The sequence below is a fragment of the Chelonia mydas genome, chromosome 5 (genome assembly GCF_015237465.2).
Source record: "Chelonia mydas isolate rCheMyd1 chromosome 5, rCheMyd1.pri.v2, whole genome shotgun sequence".
In the NCBI taxonomy this organism is placed as follows: Eukaryota; Metazoa; Chordata; order Testudines; family Cheloniidae; genus Chelonia; species Chelonia mydas.
The window spans coordinates 89,166,777-89,185,083 of NC_051245.2; the positions used below are offsets into that span (position 1 = coordinate 89,166,777).

Below are 18,307 nucleotides of genomic sequence, written 5' to 3' on the forward strand. Positions count from 1 at the left end.
GAGTAAGTCAGCGCCTATGCTCTGAACAAAATGTTATCGTTGTTCTTTCAAAAGTTAACAACTAAATATTGACTTAATGCAGCTTTGAAACTTTACTATACAGAAGAAAAATGCTGCTTCCCCCCCACCCCGACCTTTTTTTTTTTTTTTTTTTTTTTAGTAGTTTATGTTTAACACAGTACTGTACTGTACTTGCTCTTTCTATTTTTCTTTTCTTTTTTGGGGGGGGGGGGGGCGGGGGGGGTCTCTGCTGCTGCCGGGTTCCAAATGAGGTGTGTGGTTGACTGGTCAGTTCGTAACTCTGGTGTTCGTAACACTGAGGTTCTACTGTTCAGTGGTCATGCAGCCCATCTCTCTACAGTGCATAGCTAGCAGTAGTTCAACAAAGCCAAGAACAAATACTTTGGTTGAAATTTGCAAAGATGCATTGGCGATTCTGCTACTCAACTCCCCGTGAAATTAATGGAACTCATGTAGCTAAATCCCTCAGTCAGCCTCAAAAATCATATTAATAGTACTTAGCACTCATGTATGCACACACACAGACATGTCTGTGTGTGTAGTGTTTTTAAGGTGAAATCCTGGCCCCACTGAAGTCAATGGTAAAACTTATATTGACTTCAATGGAACCAGGATCTCCCCCTATAAGTGCATATCACATGGTTTGAATAAACTACTAATATTCCAACCTGAACCCATGCTCTGTGGCTGACCTCTGTCTCAGTAATAGTTCAGCCATGTTCAGCCCATCACTGAGTCAGAGGTCAGCCACAAAGTCTGAGTTCAGATTCAGAGCTACGTTTTTCTTGCTATTGAGGTATGAAACCTGAGGAGCTAGCCTGAGGAGTTATGCCGTATCACTGGACAGATTTTCAATTTGACTTATGATATTACTCATGATAATATGGACATTTGTAGCACCACCAAGGATGTAATGATGTTCTATGATAGCAGAAGAGATGTGAACCTGAGCCTGAATTGTCTCTCTTGTAAGGACCTGACTCTATAATTTCACTTATTTTTGTTTTTATTTCTTCTATTATGATAAAGTCACCCCCCCCCCCAACCTACTTGAGCACAGAAATACAAAAAACAAAAAAAACCCATACATAAAAGTTTCACCTTATTACTATCAACCCACATTCTGTGATCCTTTATGGCAGGGGTCTCAAACACGCAGCCCAAGGAGTTATTTGAGGCAGCCTGCCAAGCTCCCCATGCCCCCCTGGAGTTATTTCCTGTGGCCGCCAAGCTCCCCTCATCCGCTGTCCCCCCCACGCCCCCACAGTGTGCTGCGTCTCTATTCCTCTGCCTACCTCCAGGTGCTTCTCGCCGCCAGACAGCTGTTTGGCAACACTTAGAGCTTTCCAGGAGGGAGGGGGGAGGAGCAGGGAGCTGCGCATTCAAGGGAGGAGGCAGAGAAGAGGCGGGGTAGGGGCGGGGATGGAATAGGGCAGGGCCAGGGGCAGCGGGGAGAGGGGCTTTTATACCTTTATATGAAAAGGTGTCAGTGATGCACCCCTTGGGCCAATGTACTAGTCCTCATGTGGCCCTGGGGGTGGTTTGAGATCCCTGCTTTATAGAGCAGAACTCTATTGCCAAACTCCCACTGAAGTCAACTGGAGATTTGTTCATTTAAAGTCTGCAGCCCTTAGTTTGAAATCACAGCTGGATGACGTTAGGCAGAAGAACACAAAAACTGTTCTTTTAACTGTTGGTTTCCCCAATGTACCAAGTTTCCTACCAAGTTCAAGATATATGTTCAAACCTCTCTCTCTGAGCTTGGAGCAATGTTTCTTCATAACCACCCTTCTAGCCAGGGCAGGAGCAGAGATGATGGGCTCTGATAAGACCTTGAAGGACCATCCCCCAGCATACCAAAACAGATGTTTTGCTGGGGAGGGAACTGACATTCAATGCATTTATCACAAGCCAATTTATATCTGATCTTCATTAAGGTCTTTTTAATCCTTAGCTGGAATCTCCTGAACCACCTTCTCAATACAGCTCTCAGTTGCAGACTGATGAGCTTAATATGGGGAAAAATAATTATATTTAAACTTGTATGACATATTTTTAATACCCCCTGCTTTACAGATATTCTCTAGAGTTCAGGGGGTACAACAGGCCCAAACCCAGCCTTGCTCACAACACACAAGTTTCCAAAGCAATCTGCGGCTGCTCCCTGCATTCTTCATGCTGGGAGGAGACTCCCCCCACATGTGAATATAAGGTTTGCTCTTAAGTGCAACACCAGCAACAAATACTTTAACTTGCTATTGGTTGGATAAAATGAATCACATTTTCTGGAGGATGGATGTGGCGCTGGTCAAGAAATAAGAGAATATGGCTCCTCAAATTACAATGTACCTTTCCTGGCTGAGGATTAGAAAATATAAAGAAAAATATTTCATTCAAAACAAAAATTGAACATTTTTACAGGACAAATTCAGTTAAAATTTGACCAGCTTCCAGAATACAAGCTACAAATCCTGAAAAGATATTTTACTTATGTACATACGTACACACACACACACTTTAGGCTTGCATGGGCTTAAAAACAAGGCAAAAGGTGCTTTTTTTTCTCTCCTGAATTGGGGCATAAATCTGTGAATTGCTGATAATATGATGCACCTGTTGTGTTGCATTGAGCAACCAGCTGCAGCCAAGAAACTGTGAGCTAAATTCAGACATGGGGTAAGTGGGTATATTTCCAATGAAATAAACAGAAATACCATGTGGGAGTCAGCTCTGCCATGCCTCTATAGCATTGAAAACAGGATACTCCTACAAGATTACATACAAAGCATTAGTTACACAAAATAGAAAGCATTATTTCCATTCTCCCTCCCTTTGTAGCTGCAAAGTCCCACTTTAAAGATCCAAAAGATAGAAATATCTCAAAGAACCTTTCACAGAGCTTCTTCCAAGGAGACAGTTACATCCATTTCACATGAGAGCTTCAGAGCAAAGTCAGACAGACCAGAGCACACAGTGCTGCTATCAGCAGCACCTCACGTCTCCAAAGCAATCAAATGAATTCAATACAGCTGAGCTGTGCAAAGCAGACACAAGCCTTCACAGGTGAATCGAGAGCTCTGCTAACAATTTTAATGGAAGCTAATGAGGGTTGGATTGATGGAGTGCAAATCTCTGGCAAAGGACTTCTTGTACAGCAGTTATTATTTAAAAACACATTTAGTATGGAGCAGTAAATGTTCATTCTGCTCTACCTGCAACATTTCCTATAATTAGGAATACTGAAAATGCAGAAGTAAAGTCAAACACTTCAGTATGACAAACATGGAGGTTTTGAACTTTTTAGGTCTCAGGAAGAAGACCAGGCAAGATGTTTGCAATAATAAAGAATAGTCTCACACGCTTGATATCAAGTGTGCATGGTTCTGAAGGCAAAGTCCTGACCCAGCCTCCATTTTGTAAGGAATTAAGAGTCATTTCTTTAGCCTGTTGGAAAGGAGTAGCATCAGTCTTTATTTAGTTACATTACAAGGATGAAATAATAATAACAATAATACCTAGCTCTTACAAAGCACTTTTCATCAGTACATCTCAAAGTGGATAAGTATCATGATCACCATTGTACAGGTGGGGAAACTGAGACACAAGGTTGAAGTGACTTGCCCAAGGTCACCCAGCAGTCCTGTTGCAGAATGAGGAGTAGAACCCTCATCTCTGAAGTCCCAATCCACTGCTCTACCCAGCAGAACACACTAACTTTCCTGTTTTCCCTAAATATTCCTATTTCTTTGTTCTATGGCTATTATAAAATACTTCCATTTCAAACTAACTTAGAGAGAAAGTCACAATTATAAAATGGAATGTTGTTTTTACATTATGAGGGGCAGATTTTTGATAGTGTGTGTACAGAATGTGTGTTTAATTTTGCTCACACACAACCCCTCATTTAAACAGATATATAGATCTGTGCATGAGAATAACCTAGATTTGTACATATGCATCAGAGTTAGTATGTGCACAAGTTAGGTACCTACACTTTTGAAAGTCTAATTCCTACTCCCTCCCTCCCTCCTCACAAGAAGCTTCATAGATAAATTATTCAATCACTTCAGTCAATTCACTTTTTTTCATTTTAAAAGCTCTTAATAATGAAAAATGTTTTAATTAAGTTCAATTGCATAAGAAAACAGTAACTCAACTTCTGAGTTACAGTGTAAACCCTGTTGCTGTCAAAACTCTCGTACAAACCACTATTCATGCAGATCTTGATCATAGATAAGAACTAAAACTCAGTACCAAGAGAATAAAAATAGTTTGCCAGCATACATCATGCATAATAGCTATTACTTGGAGCCAAAGTAAATAATACAGAATAGAGGGCGAATGAATATTCTGACAGGTAACACAGAGAGAATGTTTATGACTTTTTTAAAAGCCAACTAGTTTTGCTTGTTATGTTCTACTTTTATCAGCCTTATCTGTGAAGTTTGACTGATAATAGAAAAGATTTCAACACCCATTGGATTATGCCTTTTCTTGCTGTTTTGAACTATGCTGTGTTGTGACAGCCTATGAGCCAATGCTTATTTTATTGATTCACTAATATTATTACATTTTTTCTATTATTTAAACAAATAATCATGCCAATCTTTCAATCTGGCTTCATTTTCTCTCTAACATCTAAAATCCATAATGTCTCCCACTCTGTTCCTAACAAAACTTCTAACTTGGTATTTCTCATATTTATTTACCTCCAGAACCGAAATTCAACACAATGGCCATTTCCACAGTCTGGAGAAAAGCCTGCATGAGTCTAATTTATTTAGAACTATCTTAACACTCGCCTATACAAATTACTGGAAAAGGGCTTCCTGAACACAGCAAGAAATGAGCAAACTGGCTTTTAGATCGTAATTGCAAACAAGGAGCAGCACCTTCTGAAATTCTGTCAATTACATAATGCAAGTTAACAAGAGCAAAGCCAAATCTCTGCTGGAAGATTTACAATACTACAAGAGAAAAGAGTCAGCCCCTTCTCCATATGAAAACAAAAATCCTGTTATTGAGACAAATTCTGGGCCCAATCCTGCAGTTCTTAGTTAGATAAGCTTCCCTCAACTCACAGGTTGTATCCATACACAAATTGTGATGTCTACTATCACAGTTCAGGGCAATGGCACCTGTATTCCCCTTCTACGATTCCTCAAAGGCACCCACTCTAGGCTCCCAGCTCCTCAGCTGTCACCTCACTTGGGTAGAGGTCTGTATCTCTTCCACTCCTGATGGGTTTTTCTAGGCTGCACAGGATCCTCCTTACACTGTGATATCCCAGCAAGCCAGATTGCCTAAACAGGCCAGCATCTGTGCTTTGCTTTCTCTTCAAAGGCTGTAAACCAGTGGCTCTCAAACTTTTTTACTGGCGATCCCTTTCATATCACAAGCCTCTGAGTGCGACCCCCACTAATAAATTAAACACACTGTTTAATTTATTTAACACCATTACAAATGCTAGAGGCAAGCAGGGTTTGGGGTGGAGGTTGACAGCTCGCGACCCCCCATATAATGACCTCGCAATCCGCTGAGGGGTCCCAACCCCCAGTTTGAGAACCCCTGCTGTAAACAGATAAATTGCCAGCAGTTATGCCACACAGCTCTTTATAAGCAAGCATATTTATTCTTAAGGTGAAAGCATTACAGAGGAAACATATTGAAACAATAAAAGAACTTATATTCATGTTAAAAGCTTACCAAAGATCATCCCAGCTCCAACCTTGGGCTCTGGCAGGTGTCAGTCCTTCCAACCCCTCCCAGAAAGCATTGGGGACCTCCTTGGACAGAAGGTCCTATCCATTTGCTGGATCAAAAAGATGGCTTTGAGCCAGTTTAAAAGCAGGATATTTATCCAAGAGTCCTTCCCTTGTCTGTTGGTCTCTGGAGAATCTACTCTGAACTAGTATAAGTGAACCTCGCCAGGAGGTTGTACCTCTCTCGGGGATTACAACCTGGCTGATTTTCCTTGATCACCACCCACTCTTTTCAATTCCTGTAGGACTTGGGGTAGCCCTCCCCCATGCAGAAGAACACAATCATAGATAAACCATTCATTTAAAATAATGTTCCTAAAGATACTGCATGGGGTTGCAATGTTTGTCCCATATACCCCCCAAAGTAGTTACATACAATCCAGGTCCACAATATTACATAAACTCAATACCATAAGTCTTTCAAGGTCATTGCAGGAAATTGCCATATCTGGCACATCTACAACAAATAAATTAGGCTTTTGCTCTCTGAAACTCTGGCCAAGAAACTCTGGCTAGGATACACAACCAGTGACAAGGAAAAAATAACTTGCAGCGAAGTGGCATGATATAGTAAATATGCAACACTGGAAGGATAATCAAAATAAATAGATGGATCAAACACCAAACTATGTGCCATATAAGATCTTTGATTAGGTAGATTGGTCATACAAGACGGAATGATGTTGAGAATCTACGAACAGTGGCAGAAACAGAGGCATTAAATGTGAGGGAAAGAAAATTATTTCTTTACTACCTATACAATGCAGACACTGGTAACAGGTGACTCACTGGACAGTTTTAAATTTGTTCATTTCAACACTGACTACAGAAAAATATCCCAAATTTGATCTTTTGATCAGAGATCAGAAAAAGTACTTTATTGTCAGTAGTTCTTATTGGCTTTCACCATAAATGTGGATTATGGAAGTTCAACTGTAAAGCTAAAATTGAATTGCAACTAGCCTTTAACCAGTCCATTAATGAACATTTCAACGACATAAATAAGTACAGTGCCACAGAACCTCACAAATTCTCACTTCACTGATCTGCAAACCAGAGAATTCTAACCAAGAAACCATTTATTAGCAGCACACAGTAACAAGGTGCTCTATTACCAAGACTTTTACAACTTATACTACAAAATGCTTACTAGTATACTATGCAGTATTACCATCAATAATTAATTACACCTGCCAGAATAAATTAACAAAGTACTTTGTCAGACAGTGTCCTTAATTTTTATCTAAAATCAAAGTTGTTTGCTTAGTTGCTGATTCAGAAAATTAAACAATCTGCAGTAATTAATGTAGTAGTAGTCTTTAGGACAAATTAGCAAGGTTTTACTTTGTTAGGTGACAATATAGCTTACAAAGGCCTGAGCACCCACAAAACCTATCAAAGTCAAAAGAAAGGATAGGGGGTAGTTAATTCATAGGAAGAGGAAGAAAACTGTAAAGAATGGACATTTATTACTCAATCCAAACCAAAGGTTTCATTCTTCCTATAGTTAGATAACAATTAGCCTCTGTTAACTTGTATTTTGTTAGAAAATTAACAGACTAACTTCTTTGGAAAAATATCTGCAGGGGAAAAGATTAAAGATATGGTTTCTCATTTTCAAAGCGGAAGCCACAGCTACAGTCTATGGAACTGTGGGTTTTCTGAAAATTAAGTCCACACAAACCTAAGCAATGTAAAATAAGTATCAGAGAGATACTGTTAAAAATAGTAGCTCAATATATGATTTCTTAAAAGAGTTTCAGAATGTAGGTCGCAAAAAGAAAAGGAGGACTTGTGGCACCTTAGAGACTAACCAATTTATTTGAGCATGAGCTTTCGTGAGCTACAGCTCACTTCATCGGATGCATACTGTGGAAATTGCAGAAGACATTATATACACAGACACCATGAAACAATACCTCCTCCCACCCCACTCTCCTGCTGGTAATAGCTTATCTAAAGTGATCATCAAGTTGGGCCATTTCCAGCACAAATCCAGGTTTTCTCACCCTCTGCCCCCCCACAGACAAACTCACTCTCTTGCTGGTAATAGCCCATCCAAAGTGACTACTGTCTTCACAATGTGTATGATAATCAAGGTGGGCCATTTCCTGCAGAAATCCAGGTTCTCTCACTCCCTCACCCCCCTCCAAAAACCACACACACAAACTCACTCTCCTGCTGGTAATAGCCTATCCAAAGTGACCACTCTCCTTACAACCTGCATGAAAATCAAAGTGGGCCATTTCCAGCACAAATCCAGGTTTTCTCACTCCCCCACCCCCATACACACACAAACTCACTCTCCTGTTGGTAATAGCTCATCCGAAGTGACCACTCTCCCTACAATGTGCATGATAATCAAGGTGGGCCATTTCCAGCACAAATCCAGGTTTTCTCACCCCCCCCCCCCAAACTCACTCTCCTGCTGGCAATAGCTCATCCAAACTGACCACTCTCCCCACACTGTGCATGACAATCAAGGTGGGCCACTTCCAGCATAAATCCAAGTTTAACCAGAACGTCTGGGGGGGAGGAAAAAAACAAGGGGAAATAGGCTACCTTGCATAATGACTTAGCCACTCCCAGTCTCTATTTAAGCCTAAATTAATAGTATCCAATTTGCAAATGAATTCCAATTCAGCAGTTTCACGCTGGAGTCTGGATTTGAAGTTTTTTTGTTGTAAGATAGCGACCTTCATGTCTCTGATTGCGTGACCAGAGAGATTGAAGTGTTCTCCGACTGGTTTATGAATGTTATAATTCTTGACATCTGATTTGTGTCCATTTATTCTTTTACGTAGAGACTGTCCAGTTTGACCAATGTACATGGCAGAGGGGCATTGCTGGCACATAATGGCATATATCACATTGGTGGATGTGCAGGTGAACGAGCCTCTGATAGTGTGGCTGATGTGATTAGGCCCTGTGATGGTGTCCCCTGAATAGATATGTGGGCACAGTTGGCAACGGGCTTTGTTGCAAGGATAGGTTCCTGGGTTAGTGGTTCTGTTGTTTGGTATGTGGTTGCTGGTGAGTATTTGCTTCAGGCTGGGGGGCTGTCTGTAGGCAAGGACTGGCCTGTCTCCCAAGATTTGTGAGAATGTAGGTCGTGCTCACATGGATGTTGTGATTTGTCTCCTTTAAGTGTCTGCTATGTTCCTGGGAGATGGCAGACTTAGCATTGATATCATGCTCTGGATTTGTTTGTGTAGTGTCACCCAAGGGTGTAAACTGTAATGCCATATTATGGTACAAATGTTCACTTAGGGCTGAGCTAAGAGCTAAAGAGAAAAACAAGTCTACCCATAATCAAGTATGTTTAAGTTCCATGCACAAACATGAACATCAGACCAGGCACATGAACAATTTGTGGTCCTGTGTTGCTGTTCACACAACCACCCCTTCTCCTCCTCCAAAACACAGGCCTCTCAAGTACAGCCTCCACACACAGGGTCTCCAACCCCCTTTCCTCCTTCTCCTGCTCTAGTGTAGACCATTTGCAGTGGCCTTTGAAAGGACCACCAAATTGGCCAATGACTCCCCTGATCTTGCAAAGCTCTCCTATGTGGCAGGAGGCACACCTCCCACACACAAGGCACCACAGGCTGAGAAACACACCCAAACTTGCTGCAGTCACTCAATGACTCAGTAAAAGTCCCATGATCCTTAGTGCTGGGAACTCAGCAAACTGTTGAGTTAAGGGAATCTCTAGATACCAGTGGGGTTCTAGCTAAGGATTATGGGGTCCCTATGCTGGCTCTGACCAGCTGCAGCAGAACAGGGACTGTTTTTGGCTTCCAATGTTTTGTGCCAACACCCCTGCCTTGTGCCTACTGCCCCCAGTCCTCCCAAAGACCTGGAAGATGCAGCAGCTCTCCCTCAGGCCCCTCAAAGCAGAGCAGCCAAGTTCAGCAGCAGCTGAAGGGAAATTTGCTCAGTGCTGGACTGAGATTACAGAGTACTTCAAAGAGATTTGTATTTTGCATCCCATGCTGCTTTTCCCCTGCACTCTTGCACATCTCTTCCCTTCTTCGTCCACTGACACTGCTGGCAACATGGGAGAGCTACTAAATACCTGCATGCTCTTTGCTCTCCAATCACCAGAGCTCTCTGCTCTGCTTGACACACACTGCCATGACAGGAACATGTACTCAACAACATCTATATGAAACAGAGCATTCATCTGATTTCCACCCCGTTTTCCTCCCTGGTTATGGGTTTCAGCCCCAGTTGGGAGTGCTGAAAAGAAGAACAGTCTGGTGTTGTGAAGCACTGGCAGAAAGGTTAGAGCTGCAGAGGGCAGATACAACAGAAGGAAGAAAGAGTTTATTTTTACCTTTTTCCCATCCCCCCTCCAATTCACTCTTCTTTGCCTCTTTCCCCACCCAAATCTATCCACTGTGTGTTGCCCTGCCCTCCTTCCTTCTTTTCCTCCAAGCTTGCTTCATTGTGCTCTCTCTCTGCCCATCAAGAAAAACAAAATGAAACTTACTATCTGTTAGTGAGTTGCAATTTGAGTCAGAAACAATTGTGCTCAGGAGAGAAATCAAGCCCAGCTGCTCCCCCTGCCACTAGATCTGAAGCTAAGGAATACTTTTTCCAACTAGTAAGAAGTGAAACTACCTGACAATTGTTCCAGGACCCTGTGGAAGGAAGCAACTGAAGCAAGGAGATGAGAATTATCATACAATTTCTCCTCAAACCCGTGGAAATTGGTATTTTGCCAAATGCTGCAAACTGAAACCTGCAGAGTCTGCTTCATGTAACCCATACAAAGTGGACTCTGCAGGGTTTCCCTCACTCTGTTTGCACACAGTTACTTCGATCTGCATGGAAAAATACAGAATTATTTGCTTGTGTGTTTTCTTTTTAAACAGGCACATTTTATAGCCTGAGTTTTGAAAATGTGATGCTAATAACATTCATTTTTAAAGGAAAATAAAGATTCTATTAATCTAGGGATTCTGTGAAAGCTACAAATTACATTTTTAAGGTAGGTAACATTTTGGGTCTGTTCATCTTGAAAGCATCCTTTTCAATTTAATGAATACATATACCATTTCTATATTTAGATATTTTGTTCTGATGCATTTCTGAGCAACAGTTTATTTTAAAAGATTAAAAAAAAAAACATTCTAACTAAAGCTCACAATATTAATCCACAAGGTGTAAAGAGTCAGAGGGACCTTCTCCTGAGACTTCATACAGCGGCAAACATACCATCTTGAAGCCAAGAGCTGAAAGCATGTTTGCTTTTCCTGCCTGGCAGTAACTTAACTTCATAACTGTTTTACTTTAAATTATATTACCGCAGTTGGGGATCTGCATGTCCGAAAGGGGTATCCTCTTGTTGTTGTCATTTATGCAGTAAAAATCCTGAGTCTCTGTGTTAGAAAACTTGGTCTCCTGAAATATCTTGATCCACATAACATCACAGGAACACTTGAATGGATTGTCCGCTAGAATCCTACAGAAAAAATGAAATCATTTAAAAAAAAAATCAGTTGACATCTCTGTCTAGAAACATTGCAGTGTGGTTTTTTGTTTTGTTGAGGTTTGTTTTTAAATGTCACCCCAAATGCAGCCTAGAAGCAAAATACTTTGCTTAATAAAATTATGGAGCCAGATCCTCAATAGTATAAATGGGTACATCTCCACTGAAGTCAACAGAGCGATAATCCATTTACTCCAACTGAAGATCTGGTCCACGGTGCTTATCACCAATCTGAGATACCACACACAGGGCCAGATTCTGATCTCAATTTCACCCGTGAAAATCTGGAGTGACTCTATTCACTTCAATAAAATCATTTTGGATTTTTACCAGTTACATGGAGATCAGAATCTGTTCCATAGTGGATTTTGGTCTACTAATTTATAAAGAACACTCCTGAAAAGACTTCATCACTGTATGTGGTGGACTCTTTGTGGACCCATTCAGTCCCATATTATGATTAAAGTTTAACAACTCTAGTTGTAAACAAGAATTTCACACACCTTTAAGAAGAAATCATCCGTATGACTCTGGAAGATGACACAGTGAAAGGCTTTAACTAATATCAACCAGAACCTAACTAAAAAAAGGGCTGTAACTCAGTGTATAAACACCACACAGCTATACAGCACACTATATGGAATTTCAATCAGAGTTTAGCCAGCCTATCTGATTCTAATTTCAATACTCATGAAAACCTTAGCCCAGTGTAATGTGATAAGCCTGCATGAAGTATAATGGAGACAATCCAGATGCCTGACTCAGAAATTGTCCAGGATTTCACCTTTTCTCCCAAAAGCTCAGGTGAGTTCCAACTGATATGTTTGTCAGGGTTTCTTTGTGACCCCTAAAGACATTTCATTATAAAAAGAGTAATGAAACTCCACAAATGACCATGATGCACATAAGCTATATTCCTGTTGCCCACAAAATCTGTTGCCTTAAGCATTAAAAGCTGCATTCTCATTATTAGGCAGCAATTTAAAATGTCAAATTTGTAGAAAATCAAGACAAACCCATGAGTCAGTTTCCCAGAAAAGTAACATGTTTCCCCAAGTTTCACACATAAGGTACATCTACACTGCAGCTGGGAGTGTGCTTCCCGGCTCAGGTAGATAGATATGCATTAGCTCTATTTGAGCTAGCATGCTAAAAGTAGCAATGTAGCCAGAGGTAACAGGGGTGTCAACTCAGGGTGCATACCTAGGGTTCTGAGTGTGTTTGTACTCAGATGGCTAGCCCAAGCTGCCACCCATGCTAAAACCATCAACGCAGCTATTTTTAGCACACTAGCTCAAGCAGAGCTAACGTGAGTCTGTCTACCTGAGCTGCAACACCTTCTGTGGATAATTTATATTAGCACAAGTCATCCAGTTGATTTCAATGGCACTACTTGTGTGAATAAGAATTTATTTTTAAAAATCTCTGCTTTGGTTAATAATAACCAAGCAACTGTTTTCTTCCATTGTTTTAAATGTGATTTGACTTCCCATGGGAGTCAAACCATGGTGACATTCTGCAGAAAGGGGAGGAATAGAAACATGATTGTCCCTTCCATGCGCTTACTGGCTCAGTGAGTAGCAATTAAACATTTTCATCTCATTTGCTGTAATTCTGCAGTTGCAGCTACAATTTTGTTTTAAAAGCAGAATCCTTTCAAAGTGGCTTCTCGTTTCCCTTCTCTCTAGAGTTTGGAGAACATCTTCCAGCTCACCCTGGCCTGAAATTTCATTCACTTACACTTTGATTCAACTGCCTTCTATCAAGAGTATACCCACAAGTCAGATTTAAAGCAAGCTTCTCACAAGCTATTTATGGGCAACATTCTATCCTTCAGATCCCGCCTCCAATATTCAGTTTTCCCTCCATTCTCTGGATTCTCACCGATGTCAATCATCTCCTTTACTTGTCAATCTATTTGCCACCCTATTGTCTGATCAACTGAACAACAGTTTTACTGTCCTATTGATACCATGTCTTCCCACTGCTTTTCCAACAGGCACACCCTTTTCCCTAGCTCACTGTCTCTTCCACTTTCCTGCTTTTTCTCTCTCACCTTCATCCATTCTGTCCTCCCCACTTTACCACTACCAACTCTATTTCCTCCTCTCTCCCCACCATCCCTGTTCCCACATGCCTTCTCACCTCTACAAATACCTATCTTACCTCTACATCCTGTCTCTCTATCTTCTTATATGGCCCCGCAGCACTGTAGTATCTATCCACCGCAAACATTAATCCTGGTGCATTAAGATACTGTGCACCAATTTAAACAGTATCATCTTTATAGCTGAGATGATATCAGCTACCAAATATAAAGGTGAAAGTGCCAGATGTCAGGTAAAAGTGCCTTTTTTTGGATGGACAGGTGCAGAGAGAGGAATGTAAGGAGTATTTGGGATTTTAGAAAAAATTACAGATACCTAACAGGACAGATCAAATGGAAGCATTTTGCAACTAGCTATTCTTTCCATTTGAATGCTCAGTGATTACCAAATGATGAAAGAAAATTCCAGTGAATGAAGTTCTGTGGACTGTAGAATGATTATACTACCTTAATCATCAACAGAACATACCTAAGGGGCATAATCTCATTTTGGTGCCAGGGATTTGTGCACTTCATTTTTCTTATACTGAAATGAGAACATACTCCAAAGGATGTCTGAGATTACAACACATTCTTCTTGGCTAATATTTCTGACTTGTCTACTTTATATCTCCAGGGCCCTGATCTTGTACTGAGCTCTGAGAAACCAGAAACCTTCCCATTTCAGAACAGCCTGTTCAGCTTACTGGCTTCTGAAAGTCCCTTCTTTAGGCACCTAACGTTCCCCACGCATTGTATGGGGAGTCTGGATGCCTACCTTGTGACTGACAATTCCCCTGGCCTGCAGGCTCCTTAAGTGGTTACCTGTTGCAACACTGAGTGCAGCAAACCCTAAATACCAGGGCCCAAATACTTAACCTCTTCTGTGTGTAAGTTAACCCAACCTATAAACAGGAATACCAATAATTACTACACCAGAAGTATTGTATGGCTCTTTTTTCACTTATGATTAAATATGAGAAAGTTCTATGTTAATACATATACATACATCCTACTTAAAAGAGCCTAGAATACAGATGCATAGTTTAAACAACCAGAATAAGCAAAATGTATGTTAACCACATGGCTATAGAATATTTGTAATGTAAAATCTATTTCAGTTCAGAACAATTTTGTTTTCAGGAAAAGAAAAACATTGTTGAATGGCCAAACACATAACTGCTGCAAGGCCAGTAAAATACAAGAAAATGAGGAAAACACTTAACATGAAGATCTGCAAGTGGTTAATTTTTTACTATACTACAGAGAGAAGGTACTTCAGGCTTCCACCTTCATTAATCCAAAAAACAATAGTTTCATGTGAAACTATTTCAGAATAGAACATTTTAAAGCTGATGAGGAAAAGCAAGTTTTATCCACAGATTAATTTGTGTTGCACTGGAGAGAAAGCAAATGTCATGGTGTTGCTCCAGTATTGCATTAAATTAATACCTTTTTTAAACAATGTCATCATCCAAAGACAACTTACCTTTTCTAAAGACACGGGATGAAACTCTGGCCCCACTAAAGTCAGTGGCACCCATTGACTTCAGTGGATCAAGCCCTAAAAGCTCTCAGACTGCTATTCTATTTGCAACACACAAATAATCTTCATTTAAAAAAAACCCACTACTTACAGATCAGACAAATTCAGATGGCGGAAAGTCTTTTTATACAAACTCGAGAGCTTGTTTCTGGAGAAATTACTGTGAGAAAACAGAACATTAGATTTTATTAGTATTTCTGGTTTTCATAACCAAAATATAGAAACAGTGTTGTTTTGAAAATTGAGCCCAATCTAACCACGAAGAAAATCTATGGGTTTCCTTCCACTGAGTTCAACAGGAGATGGATAGGGATCTAAATTCTTCTGATAGCCCAATATGGCTTTGAAGATTCGTAATCCAACATGCACCTTGTTTTGATGACTAACTTCGTAAACAAGTTCAACACTGGACAAAATTTTCACCTTTCAACACTTCTAGCCATGCAGAAAAAACAGTGGATTTCATTTCAAAAGGACCTGTGTAAAGTCCAGATGTTGGTTACATTCCTATTTATCCATAAGCAAAATGGGTGTTTCCCATACCTTCTTTGAGTCTGCACTGCACTCTGCGCTCATCTAACCCCAGCCACATGCTAGCACACATCCTCAACATAAGCCTTTTAGTTATTCTTTTCAAACTGTGTGTGCAATAAGAGAGAGATCAAAAGGCAAATTGTAAAATGCTAACATTAGGGGGTTTTATGTCAATTAAGCATTTACTGCTTCCAAATATAATTAACTGAAAGGTTCTTTTCAAGTTTTTTAGGTCAGAGAAATGTTCATCTTAATCAGAAATGCCTCACTCCCAAACCTGTAAAAAAATGTTCCCCACCTTTCCTCCACAAATCAGAAAAGGGGTACTTTTTCTTGTGGTTCTTTCAGTGCACTAATTAATGGTATAGAGAGCAACAGTAAACTGTAACACTGCCAACAGCCCAGTGCAAATTAGTAGTATGAGCCAAAATACCATATGCATTTTATACAGTATTACGAAGGCACGAGAGGGGCTCCATAGTTAATGTTGCATTGAAATCTGCACTTAAACCATGGATTAATGTAGTTACACCTTTAACCTTGATTTAATTGGTCATGGTCTGCCTTAGCCCTCCCTAGATTTGATCTTGCCCAGATAAATCAAGGCTAAAGGTGTAATTTGCATCTACACCAGGGAAGATGTTGTGGGTAGGTAAGAATTAGCTACCACATGTTAGCTAACCCTGACCTAACCTTAACTTCTTTCCATGAGCTAGACAAACTCTGTGTTAGGAGACTGGAGGTTAGGTGACCCAGTGCTTTAGGGCCCAGTACTGCGAGCCATGCCTATATGAATAGTAATTAACTCAGTCAAATCAGTGGGCCTGATCCTCTACTGCCTTGCACCTTACATAGCCATTTACACCTGTGAAATGGGGGGCGGGGGTTACATGTTACCTTACCAAACTGTCACTTTGCACAGGTGTAAATGACTAGGTAAGGTGCAAAGCTGAGGAGAATCTGGCCCACTGATTTAAGTGAGGCTACTCACAGGAGCAAGGATTACGCCATCTTTATGAAACACAATTTTGAAAAATGATAAGAAACTCCATGGGCCTGACTCTCCTTTCGCTTACACCAGCCAAGTAGCTTCAGTGGAGTTACTTCTGACTTATGCCAGTGCACATAAGATCAGAATAAGGCTCACTGTATTTATGGAAAACAATAACAAAAATGCTCAACTGCATTCTTGGTTATGGGCTGACACATTTAGGGCTTTATGACTAGTCTTTTCTTCTGTGCAGTTAAGGGCCTTCAGATTTTTCAAACTGGCATGTAATTCAATTGAAATTCTTGAGCCCTATGTTATATATATCATCTTGAACTATATTATGTCAGTATATTTATTGTTATATATACTTTCCATAAACTGAGCACTTTATATTGATTACTAAAATCTCTGCTTTGGTCCCTTCAATCCACAGTAAGTGAATAGGCATAGACCAGGGTTACTAGATGGTTGGTAAAGACACAGTTGTTTTTTTCTGGAACGGTAATTATAAGTTAACTCCTTAGTTCAATATCATAGTAAAGAATTACTATGGCTAGCATCCACAACAGTAAGTATATACACACATATAGACTTTGTTAACTTAGAGTTAAGGGCCTAGATCCTGAGCTACAGCCAAGCTCCGCTCAACAGCTTGGGAAGTAAAGAGAAGATGAGGGAGGGGAGGCAAAAGTAGGGTAAAATCAGCTTCATGCACTCTACTTTGGATCCGTTTCTCATTTATCACAAAAACACACAAAAAAAACCCCTTGTACTGCACATTTAGACAGTGATTAAAAAAAAAAAATCAGATCAACTCCCCAGTCCCTGTTACTAAACATGTGTTAGCTAATCCCAACCTAACCACAAACTGTTCCCTACTGTAGATACAAGTTAGCACTGTTAACTTTGATTTAGCTGTTCAAGGTCGACTCTAGCGAGGAGCCTGAGGCCAATCTCAACCAGCTATATCAAGATAAAAAGTGTTAGCCTGTATTTACACAACGGGGAAAAGGAGAAAGGCTGTAGTTAGGTCAGGGTTAGATATATAGCTAATGTAGATCTCTCTTCTTAATCTAGTCAAGCCCACAGCACTCGGCTACCACGGTGATAGCACACTAAAAACACCAAAGTAGATTTGAATATATAAAATGTATGCAATTATGTACATTCTTGGTACATGACAATGGCTTTTTAATGTTTTAGTAAATATTCACTACTTGTGACCTTTATTGCTACATTTAAAGGTATTAATATAATGTAAAGAAAGTGCATTAAACAGGTCTATTAAAAAAAACATTGTTACTGCTGCTGAGTTTATAAATTACAGCATTGCTACAACAGTTCTGTTTAATAGCTTTTAAAGGTGATCGTTGAGTAATTTGAGTCTAAGGTCAATGAGAATACCAGAATTAAACTAGCAAGGCTCTTAATTACATTTAAGTGATATCTATTGGAGCATTTCACTTTCTGTTGTTTACATTATTACTGAACCTTAGTGGTTTGAGCATTGGCCTGCTAAACCCAGGGTTGTGAGTTTAATCCTTGAAGGGGCCATTTAGGGATCTGGGCCAAAATTTTGGGGGGGAGGGATAGCTCATGGGGGGAGGGATACCTCAGTGGTTTAAGCATTGGCCTGCTAAACCCAGGGTTGTGAGTTCAATCCTTGAGGGGGCCATTTGGTATCTGGGGCAAAAATTGGGGATTGGTCCTGCTTTGAGCAGGGGGTTGGACTAGATGACCTCCTGAGGTCCCTTCCAACCCTGCTATTCTATGATCATACATCAGTTGTGGAAAGGCATTTTGGCTACAAAGGTTTGGCCTAGAAAATAAGTAAATGCCAAAAAGCATTTGAATAGCTGCGTGTTAGTAG

The 18,307-nt window shown here is 40.3% G+C and overlaps 1 protein-coding gene across 5 annotated transcripts in view; it reads right to left on the reverse strand.

The window, feature by feature from the left end:
• NTRK2 (neurotrophic receptor tyrosine kinase 2) overlaps positions 1-18,307 on the reverse strand; it is a 265,674-nt gene that overhangs the window by 221,332 nt on the left and 26,035 nt on the right. For all 5 annotated transcript variants that reach the window (XM_043546801.1, XM_037901775.2, XM_037901776.2 and 2 more), the window contains 2 exons: positions 15,004-15,072; positions 11,096-11,253 (listed from right to left, as the gene is read on the reverse strand). In XM_043546801.1, coding sequence (XP_043402736.1) covers positions 11,096-11,253; positions 15,004-15,072 — 227 coding nt within the window. The remainder of the gene's footprint in view (positions 1-11,095; positions 11,254-15,003; positions 15,073-18,307) is intronic.